A 12,072-nucleotide genomic window follows, 5' to 3' on the forward strand; every position below is an offset into this window, starting at 1 on the left:
AGTTTGAACTCTGTGTTTTTAGTAATGTACATATTTTCAACGATTTACTTATAACCCACTTATTCAGTGTATGCTTTGGGGTGATTGCTTGTAAAGTTTACCATTTCATTGAAATACCCAGTTAGGTCCTGATTAATTTTAGAGAAAAATAAAAATGAATTGAGGTAATATTGATAATTCTATTACTGTTAGGCATTACTATTCAGTCATAAAATAGTTTATTGTAAGTTATCATATATTTTAAAAATTACTTTCAATAATAAACAGTTTACCTTTCCCCAGGCAACCTCAGCATCCAAATTACTTGGCATTCCTTCAACTGCTGATCTCTTTGTCAGTTCCATATCTGTTGCTGCCAGCCATTCTGTCAAGACATTCATTTCCTTTCTCATCTTGCGGGACAATTTCAAGCATTTCTCCAACTGTTGCTTTTTTTCTGTTACCTAAATATAATAATAACATAGCAAATTTGGCCTACTTTGTAAGTCAAGTTTATTTGCAGTCATTTTATTGTAATTTTTACATTGCCAATACTGTAAAATAACTATTTTCTTACATGCTGTTTCCATCTTATTTTAGAAAAGTCATATAGTTAGGAAATTATTAGTAAGTGAAAAGTCTTCACCAACTAACATGCTTAGCCAAAATATAGCATCTGGTATCTTCTGTAATGATAGCACAACAACAGAAAACAAAGTAATTTGTTTCTTAGTAAATATAAAAAGTATTTATGGCCAAAGTTTAGAATAAATAGAATAATACAAGTCAAACTGAAGACATGACCTATTTGTCATAGGAAACCTATTGTCATTTGACAGAGATATGGACAAACAGGATTACAGGCTTCATAATGCAAATGAATCTTTCTCATGTTTAAGGGGCTATCAAAAAAGAATATTTATTTACAGAGGCAAAAAATTTGAGCAATATATAGAATTACCAATTTCATCTCCATTACATTTTCAAATTGCTTTTGCATAGAATACCAACCACAACTTTTTCCATAAGGAGATTTTCTATCAAAAAGGGCGAAATAATTTTAAAACTAAAAATTTTACTCATAACATTTGAAAAATGATTTTGTCTATATACGCATTTACTCCCAGGGTTTAAAACCTAAATCTTTCCAGTGGTGAGAATGTGGTGTTGAAATCTCCTGCTATTAGTGTGTAGTATTTGATGTGTGCTTTAAGCTTCAGTAATGTTTTTTTTTTTAATGAATGTGATGCCCTTATAATGGGGCACACATGTTTAGAATTGAGACTTTATCTTTATGGATTTTTCTGTGCTGTATATTAAATGTCATTCTCCTTTTCTTTTGATTAATATCAGTTTAAATGTCTATTTTGTTAGATATCAGGATAGCTACACCAGCTTGTTTCTGAAGTCCATTTGATTGGAAAATCTTTTCCCAACTTTTTACTCTGAGAAAATGTTTGTCCTTGAGGATGAGGTGTGTTTCTTATATGCAGGAGAAGGATGGGTCCTGTTTTTGTACCCATTCTGTTAGCCTGTGTCTTTTTATAGGCAAATTGAGTTTATTGATATCAAGAGATATTAATGACCCATGATTGTTAATTCTTGCTTTTTTGGTTTTTCGGTTTTTTCTTTTTGGTTTTAGTGGTGGTGGTGATAACATGTGTGTGTTTCCCTTCTTTGGGATTTGTTGGTGTGAAGTTATCTATTGCCTGTGGTTTTGTTTGTGCGGCTAACTTCCTTGAGTTGGAGTTTTCCTTCTAGTACTTTTATAGGGCTGGGTTTGTGGATATATATTGCTTAATTCTGGTTTGTCATGCAATGTCTTGCTTTCACCATCTATGGTGACTGAAAGCTTTGGCTATATATATATATATATATATATATATGTGTGTGTGTGTGTGTGTGTGTGTGTGTGTGTGTGTGTGTGTATTTGTTTTCAGAAATGGCTTAAAACCTGTATATACAACTACATGTTAAATTTTATTTATATTACTATTTTGTTGGTAAAGAAAAATCACAGAAATATTTATTTATTTATTTATTTTTGTTTATTGCTTTTATTTTGTTTTTGAGACAGAGTTCTCTATGTAGCCCTGCTGCATTAAAGGCATGCACTACCACTCACCGTTCAAGATTTTGTTTTGTTAATATATTATCTGAAAAATAGGCTAACTTAAATTTAGTTCCAACTGTTATAAAATTGTATAAGGATATAAAAACAACAATACAAATGCATGCTTATGCTTCAGACTCTGGAGGTGTGTGTGTGTGTGTGTGTGTGTGTGTGTGTGTGTGTGTGTGTGTGCATGAGTATGTGTAATAACTACTAGCAATGAAATTACATTTAAAGTATTGACCATGATTATAAATGCTGATACAAATATTCAAAAAATTGATTTTCTCCTTCATTTTATACACACACACACATATACTCATACATATATATATATATATCTTGGATGCACAATATATATATATACATATACATATATATACATATATATATATCCATGTATATTCATGCTCATGTGTGTTGTGGGTATTTAATTATAAAAGTGTTTCTATGTGTGTGTATATATATATCCATTCATATATGTGTGTAAAAAGCAGAAGTCAACTTTAAGTGTTAGCTTAAAAAATACTGTCTACCTCCTTTGTAACAGTGGCTCTTATTTGTCTGTGAATCACTAATCAAACTAATAGCATTGACATTTAGCCCAGAAATATTTATATCTCTGTTTCCCTAACATGGGCCTATAAGTATGGGCAACCACATCCAGTATGTTTATGTGGGTTCTGTAAATTCAAGTCAAGTCTTCATGGTTGTGAGACATGTGCTTCAATGACTGAGCCATTTTACCAGCGAGTAGACTCACTGCTTTCTTCTCTTTTTCCCTTATATTATATACTGGGTGGTGTTGTCAGTGGTAAGGGGGTGAATGTCTGTTTTTATGCATGTGTGTGTGTGTGTGTGTGTGTGTGTGTGTGTGTTCATATGTGTGCATGTTTTCCTCTGCCATAGAGCATAGGTTGAATTCAGAGCACAACTAGTAGGATTTGAGTTTCTCCTACATTGTGAAGTTCCAGGGGTTGAATTAAAATTATCAGGCTTAGTAGCAAGTTTCTTTACCAGCTGAGCCATCTCACTGGCCTATACTGAATATTTTAACATATTTTCATTTCTAATGTTTCCCCAGGAGAAGTATAAACCTTTAGCCTGCAAGGAAGGACTTTATTTCTATGCAGGAGTCAAGAAAATAAAAAAAAAAACTTTATATCATGTTTCTGTGCATAGTTATTTAATTTCTACTCTTTGTAGAAAAGGATTCTAGATTCAATATCTCAAAAAGATCCAATTTTTATAGTTAATGCATTATTGATTTTTATTTATTTCATTTTGTTTATATCCAACCAAGTAGGATTTTATAAAACAGGAGATACTGCCACCTTAAGGAAATCTTTTTACATTGTCCTTGTCTGTGAGAAAGGCATATTAATATTTAAAAAGAGTTCCAAACACCACTAACACTAAAATACATCAGTAGTTATTGTTTTGATGTATACTTTTTGATGTACCCCACTTTTTAATTAGATTAGTTGGTTTGTTGATATTTAGTTTCTTGAGTTCATCATATATTTTTCTATATTAGTCCTCTGTTTAATATGGTGTTGGTACAAATCTTTTCCCATTCTATAGGTTGATGTTTTTTTTCTATTGACAATATCCTTTATTTTACAAGTTCTTTCCAGTTTCATGATGTCACATTTATTAATTTTGTTGATCTTGGTGCCTCTGCTACTGGTGTTCTATGCAGGAAGTTGTCTCCTGTGCCAATGCATTCAAGTCTATTCCCCAAGTTCTCTTCTGTTAGGTTCAGTGTATCTGCTGAAGTCTTTGATCTACTTGGACTTGAATGCTATTGGAGATAAATATGGATCTATTTGCATTTTTCTACATGCTGTTATCCAGTTTGATAAGCATCATTTGTTGAAGATGCTTTCTTTTTTTACATTGTATATTTTTGTATTCTTTGTTCATAGGTGTGTAAATTTACATCTGGGTATTCAATTCAATTCCATTGATCAATCTGCTTGTTTTTATTTCAGTACCATGGTCTTTACTACTATTGTGGGGTATAACAACTTTAAATCAAGAATGGTGATACCTCCAGATGTTCTTTTATTAACAGGATTGTTTTACTTATCCTGAATTTTATTGTTTTTGCCTATGAAGTTGAGTATTATCCTTTCAAAATCTATAAAGAATTGTGTAGGAAATTTGATGGGATTGCACTGACTTTGTAGACTGCATTTGATATGACAGATATTTTTTCTATATTGATCCTACTGTTCCATGACCATGGAAAATCTTTCCATTTTTTGATAGCCTCTTCATTTTTTTTTCCTCAAAGAATTGTAGTTTTTAAGCATACAGAACTTTCAGTTGCCTGGTTAGAATCACACCAATATATTTTATATTATTCGAGGCTATTGTGAATGATGTTGTTTCCCTGATTTCTTCCTCTGTTTGTCATTTATATATAGAATGGCTACTGATTTTTGCATTAACCTTATATCCAGATACTTCATTGAAGCTATGTTCAACTGTAGAAGTTGTTATAATCTGCTGGCCTGGTCTGTCAACTGGGTACTTGTCCCTTTAAGAGACAAGTTCTGCCAACCTCCAATCTTGTCCCCTCATGCTGAGGCAAGCTGAACTCATGCCTTCTCTCCATCCTCTCTCTCTTTCTCTCCCCTTCTTCTAGAGAGGTAGGTTCTGCCCCTCTCCCTTCTCCCCACTTTCTCTCCTTCCCTTCTTCTCCCTTTCCATACACTTCCATAACTGACTAGATAAACTCCATACCCAAACTCTCTGTGTGTGGCATATTTATCTCTCACACTGTGCAGTCTTCCACTGACCAAGGGGACACACTGAGGCCTCTGGACCTGTCGAGGCCTCAGGAGGCACACTGTTGCCTCTCATGGGACTGCTCCCCCTTGTGGGACTGGTCCCCCACCAACATGTGTTTATAAATAATAATATTGGTGCGTGACTCAGCCAGGCTCTCTCCATATTCCTTCCTGCCCACAGGAGGACTGGCCAAGGACTTGTGGGGACCCTGGACTGGGACCACTTTCCAACATCCTGTGCCTGCTCCATCACTGTAAATGGTAAGGTTCTCTTTCCAAGTCAGCTTACATCCACATTCACCTCTGGTTTCTCCCCATGGCTAAAAACTGAGATTTGGCGCCACTGCTGTTTGGACTACTCAAAAGTGGTCCTGTCAACACTGTTCGGATTTTCTTTCATTTTTGTTTTATTCTTTCTCTCTTGGAAGTGGTTCTATCTCCACTGTTTAGGTTGCTAGGAGCATTTCTATCTTGCCCCCAATTTTCTGTACTGACTGTCTTGAAATGGGGGCTGGCCTAATTCTCAACCCACGTGCTATTCCAGAAACGTCCGATTACTTTACTTTAGGGTTTTGCCTTTCTCACATTTTTAACCATGGGAGACAAACCCTCAAAAACTATCCATCCAACCTCCCGCCTGCTGTGTCTTTTGCAGACCCTAAACCCTCTGCCTTACTTACAGATTCCTAACCGGGTTTGCATACCCCTTGGATAACAACCTAAAGTGCGAGCTTTCTAATTTCTACCAGCAAACAGGACTGTCGGCACCCCCCCACCAGCATCTCACACCCGTCTGCTTTTACTTTTCCTGGGCAGCCCCATCCCTACCTGCCTGCAAACATTCTTTTTCTGGCTAGTATTCCTTCTCTCACTCCTATTCCTATTATTCTATCTCTGCTACCACTTCTGCTGGTCCCGCAGAAACTGGCAAGATTAGTCAGATCTGGGAGGCAACTGTTTTCAGTTCCAGCCCACGCTCCCTGCAATGGCTGGTGGTGCAGTGGTTCATGGTGCTGAGTAATTTTCTTCTCTACTTCATGTATGAATGAATGTGTGAATGGTATAGCCACACAGATGTGATTCTGTTTTAAATGTATGTTCTACATGGCATCTATGCCACTCTTGTTGTTTATATCTGTTCAAAATTCCCTAAAAAAATTTTCTATACAATACATGACTGCCACCATTTTGACTAAGGTCAAAATTGACCTCACCACAACTTTGACTAAGGGTAGGTTATGTGACCAAGTCCTGCCATCTTTACTGAGATATACCTTGCTTAGTCTCATGGTTTACTAACATTTTTTTTGTCTCTAAATTCCTCTTATTGACTCTGTTACATGTGTGTTTTGTGCTATGATATGCTTTTGGTAGGGCCCAATAAAAACACACACTTCGCCTAACTCCTGTTAAATGTGTGTGTGTACAAGTGACTAGAGTTAACTTTGTATAAATATAAGTTGGCTTTAACTCTGTGTGTATATGTGTATAAAACTTGGATTTAACTGGGCATATATGTGTGTATATTTACTGTTAAATGTTATATTGTCTGATCATTGTATATCATTCCAGACTGAGAGAGCACTGGGTCTTATGCTTAGGATTGGTGTGTGCTTTTGAGTCTATTATGGGAATGCTGTCTATGTAGTCCAACCCTGCTTAAGGGTATGTTGAGTTATTGTCCACTATTGTCAGTTCTACTGTTACGTTTCTATTCCAAACAGTTTTTTTTTCTTCTTTGTCTTTCACAAGTATAAATATCACCTGTTGAGAGCCAGAACAGTCAAGCCTGCACCCAGCTCTCCAGGCAAATCCTATGTTGTCGTTATAATTTATCTATCCCCAATAAACAGCCTTCAACTGCTCAGAGATCTGGGGAATATGAGATTTAAATGTTTAATTATTAAAAGACTTCTCATAACAGAGAGACAGGTTGACTCCTAGCAGCAGTACTCAATTTCCTCCAAAAAAGACAGAAGACAGATGTGCAGAAAACATTCACGTGCAATTCACGTCATCAAGTGAAAGTGATTCCATTGGGAAAGAAATGCTTTTCATGTAAACTGAGGGTTTCCAGACAGTGGACACTATCAATGGAATCGACAGCCTAGCTGCTCAGGTCAAGGTAGGGTTGTCTTCCTACATATTTTCTAACTTGCAGGATCTTCTTCTAACAACAAAAGGTAAACACGACTCTCAAGGACCAAGGAGGTTCCTGAGGAGAAGCTCTGTTGTTTTTTAGTCAATAACTCAAATAAAATTTTATTCTTCTCAAAGATCTCTAATGCAGTTTGACAGCTAAAAGATTTTATCAGTTTAAAAGGAGAAGAAACTCACCAAACAAATTTTAGTACAACTTCTTAATATGTTTTAAATAAAGGGTATTTTAAGATATACAAATGCAAGTTATTATGGTGTGTGCCTGCAAGTTATAAAGGTGTGAGAAAAACACATGTTATCAAATTTCTCTCTCATACTGCCTTTCAGTCTTAAAAATACTTTTTATTGTGCAAAACCATCAGGCACAGTTATTCTGCCATAAATATGCTACTGTTTATACAATGTATATGTTTAAAACTTATATTTTCATAAACTTAAAAAATTCTTATGAGTTCCAGGGAGCCATATTAAAGAATGAACCTTAAACAGGTCAGATACACCCCTCTCAATTCCCTGGTCCTAATTTTTTTTCTTTCTAAACTTAACTTTGTCGACTATTCTACCAACACCTTGCCAGGTCCAAGAGACACCAGATAGTGCCATACCACAAACCCTGAACAGGAGTAAAGTGACCAGCTACCCCAGAATGTGACCAGCACCCAACTTTCTCAGCCTCTACACCCCCAAGATGACCCCACAAATAAGCAGGAAGCAATGTTGAGAATCCACTGTCCCAATTCCTTCAACCTGCTATGCCTAACTTCCAGCCTTTTTATTATAAGAAAGAAATGGGACTGTTACAATCTGTAGTTTGGTCTGTCACCTGGGTACCCTGTCCGTTTAAGAGACAAGCTCCACTCACCCCCAATCTCTCACCTTCTTGCTGAGGCAAGCTGAACTCATGCCTTCTCTCCACCCCACCCCCCAGTCTCTTCTCTACCTTCTCCTCTTCCTCTCTTCTTCCCCTTTTCTGCCTCCATAACCGGCTAAATAAACTCTATACCCAAACTCCGTCTGTATGGTGTGTTTCTCACCCTCCATGGTCTCCCACTTACCAAGGGGACCTGCTAAGGCCTCTGGTGATCCTCTGCTGCTCCTCGTGAGACTGGCCTCGGTACCCCCTGGGTTTGTAAATAATAGAAATTTTGTGCTAGATCTTCGTGGTCACTTACATATACTAACATACCATCTGTGGATATTCATAGTTTGACTTCTTCCTTTCCAAATTATATTACTTGGTCTCCTTCAGTTTTCCTAGTGTTTCCACCAGAACTTCAAGTACTAAATTAAATAGATATGGACAGAGTGGACAACCTTGTCTTCTTCTTGATTGTAGAATTGCATTAATTTTCTCTCCATTTAATTTGATGTTAGCTGTAGACTTGCTATAGTGGCTTTATTCATAATAGCCAGAATTTGGAAATAACCTAGTTGTCCCTTAACCAAAAAATGAACAAAGAAAATGTGGTACATTTATACAATGTATTACACAGCTATTGAAAACAGAAGCATTATGAAATTTGCAGGCAGATGGATGGAACTAGGGAAAAATCATCTGAATTGCAGTAATTCAGATCTAGAAAGACAAACATGCTATGTACTCACTTATAAGTGGAGGTTAGTTATAAAGAAAGGCTAATGTTGCGAACCACAAACCCAGAGAGTCTGACTAACAAGGAGGGCTTAAGGTGGGGCACATGGATCTCCCTTGAAAGACGAAATAGAATAGATTTTGTGAGGGGATTAGGAGCAGCTGGAGATCAGAACATAAGGAATTAGGTGGGGGGGTTGGTGAGCGTGCTGGGAGAGACAACTGGAATTGGTGAGCTTCTGTTGGACTCTGTGGAAACCTGGTATGAAGAAATTCCCTGGAATCTTCGAGAGTGATTGTAGCAAAGGATCCTAGCAATGCAGGATACAGAGCCTGAACTGGCCATCTTCTGTAACCAGGCAAGTCTTCCTGCAGTGGGATTACAATATCAACCCAGTCACAAACCCTTCAGCCTAGAATCTGCCCAGCCTCCAGGATGTGTTGGCATAACAGTAGTACAGAACTTCTGGGAGTGTCCAACTGGAGGATGCTCAATTTGAGACCCATGCCACAAGAGGGAGTACACACCTGACATTGACTAGATACCTAGCAAACAAGCTGGACAGTGCAGGAATCTATGATGAAACAAAACACAACTGGGAATATAATGCTATACTCATAGATCAGTTTCTAGCCCTGTTGTCATCAGAGAGACAAGATCCAGCAACTGATGGGAGCAGATGTAGAACCCCACAGTCCAACACTAGGCAAAGTCAGGGGAACCCCACAGAAGAGATGAGGGAATAACTGCAGGAGCCACAGGGGTTGAGGACGCCAGGAGAACAAGGCCCACAGAAGTAACTAAGCAGGGCTCCTAGCAGATCACAGAGACTGGAGCAACAATTGTGTACCCTGAATTGTTCACCTCTCTGAGCTTGGAAGGACAGGCCCCAGAAATCTGAAGAAAAACATTACTTATATTGGTGTTTCTCCAGTTTATCATGTTGTGATGGTAGTATAAACTATTTAGTATAAATGGCAATATAAATTAAAGTACAAGCATGTAAATTCTGAGAATTAAATTAGAATGGTTTTCTATTTGTATATTAAAAGAATGACTTCATCAAAAAAAGCATTTTGTCTTTGTTTTGTGAAAACATTACTTATGTTGAAGATATTTTGAAGGTCAGTGAAGAGAAAATTATTTTTCTTAGGCAAGAAATACATTAAATATAACAGTTTTATATGATGCTATTAATATACAATCCCTTCATCATTAATATTCTAAGTTAATATTTACTTCAAATACAAATTTATTTCTTCTATTCAAAGCATTTTTCTATCTAATAGCATTCTGACATGCTATTAAAAATTATTTATTTGTATTCTTATCACTTTGTATTAATGATATTACTAAATGTCAAATTATTAAGCATAAACTATCAAACTTGTAACTTCTGGGATAAATAGGGATTAGCATTATTATTATATTCATTAAATTCTTAATAATAATCAAGTGGTGATCTTAACAGTCTTCTAATTTTATTTTTGTTGCTCTACATTCCATGTGATCTTTCTCTGTAGTGTGCTACGTAAAAACTACTCATGTGAAAGGCAATGGATTGTGCAAAGAATTGGCACAGACAATTATTTATAAAGCACACACATTAACCAGGTCTGGTAGAATATTATTATAATCTCAGCAATTGAATGATGGAGGCAGAGGATCAGGAATTCAAAGTCAGCCTCAGCTACATTGTGAATTCAAGAATGTCATGTGCTCCATAAGACCCTGTCTAAAAATAAATAAAAAGCACACATCACAAATTTCAGTATAGAAATACCAGTAAATATTAAGCTTTCGTGAACTGAGCATTCTGACTTGAAAATTGAAATTCTTTAATAATGATCTTGTCAAAAAAGTATTAAACATGATTGTTCCCCATGAAGCAACATCATCAAAAAGAGAAAAAAAAAAACAATTATATGATGTTAAGAATGGACTGGGAAGGAATAGGAGGGGAGGAAATAAGGAACAGGTATTATTCCAAACACATGTATAGATGCATAAATATTTCAGAGAATGTTTGTAAAATAATTTGAACAAATCTATAAATTTCTGTGTTGATGTTAAACTGTGCTAATTTCACTCCACCAAAGTCATTCTAAATGTGTTACTCCTATTATGACTGAATATCAAATATGTACAAATCATCCAGCCAAAGCAAATAGATTTCTTCCACTGAACAGAAAGGCTGCAGAATAAGAAAACCCTTTTATAACTATCTGATTTACCAATAAGTACCTCCTTAACCTTTCTTTTCTTTTCAATATATATGGACAGAGATTATTTGTATATATCTTAAGTTTATTCATTTTCTTATTTTACATGCCAACTACAGTTTCCACTCCCTCCTCTCTTCCAGTTCTGTGATCCAATCCCTTCTACCACCCCTTCCATCCACTCCTCCTTCCTCTCCATTCAGAAGGAGTAAGGCCTCCCATGAGAGTCAACAAGGCACGCATATCAAGTTGAGGCAGGACCAAGCTCCTGGGCCTTATCAAGGCTGGTGGAGGCATCCCTCCATAGGAAATAGAGTCCAAAGAACCAGCTTATGCATCTGAAACAGGTCCTGGTCCCACTGTTAGGGGCCCCAGACAGAGCTGACCTAAGCTTGTGGGAACTTACAGACTCTGGACAAACAGCTAGGGAGCCTGCATGAGACTGACCTAGGGCTTCTGTATCCGGTGACAATTGTGTAGCTTGGTCTGTGACTAAATGTATCTTGATATCGTTTTCTTTGGAAATACTCAAATGAGACAGAGATGCACAATAAGGGTTGTATTGTGCATACAATAAAGGTGGTATTGTATATTTTTTTTCCTTGCCTGTTGTTTAACAATGTACAGTAAATATTATAAAATGTGAATTTGGTCTAAGTAGGCACTCACCTTTGCACCCAGTTCATTATAATGCAATTTCAAAGCTGTTACTCTTTCATCAAGCTCTTTTGGATTTTCTGTCTGCTTTTTCTGCACAATTTGACGTCCTGTTTTAATTACCATTTCCACTTCAGACTTCACTTCACTCAGGCTTTTATACAAGTTCTATGTTAAAACAAAAACCAAACATAAATACTATACAAAAAGCATGGTGCATTATATTATTAAAACAAATAAATAGAATATACTTCATTTTAATTGCCCTTTTGCATTCCTAATTTAAATGAAGTGCATATTGTGGCTGCTGCTATATAATTTTATATCTTCTTTTTGGTTAACTTTGATATTTGAGATTATACAAATATATGTGCATAATTTGCAATTAGTCTTATAAATTAAATGGATGATTTATATTTATTTTGTTCAATCTAATTTCGTAGATACTATTTCCAAATGTTACAGGATTTTTATTTTAACTGCACTTTTATTCAGTTCTAGCCATAAGTTTACATGAATGAATTTTACTTACTTATCTGGTATATTGAGTG

General features: G+C 36.1%; 1 protein-coding gene across 1 annotated transcript in view; it reads right to left on the bottom strand.

The window, feature by feature from the left end:
• Positions 1 to 12,072, bottom strand: part of Dmd (dystrophin) — a 1,759,261-nt gene that overhangs the window by 1,268,923 nt on the left and 478,266 nt on the right. Inside the window, exons 29-30 of the mRNA XM_041642825.1 lie at positions 11,534 to 11,689; positions 273 to 443 (exon numbers count right to left, since the gene is read on the bottom strand). Coding sequence (XP_041498759.1) covers positions 273 to 443; positions 11,534 to 11,689 — 327 coding nt within the window. The remainder of the gene's footprint in view (positions 1 to 272; positions 444 to 11,533; positions 11,690 to 12,072) is intronic.

The sequence above is a fragment of the Microtus oregoni genome, unplaced genomic scaffold, assembly GCF_018167655.1.
Source record: "Microtus oregoni isolate MIOR12 unplaced genomic scaffold, Mior012 000079F_ref0000094, whole genome shotgun sequence".
Taxonomy (NCBI): Eukaryota; Metazoa; Chordata; class Mammalia; order Rodentia; family Cricetidae; genus Microtus; species Microtus oregoni.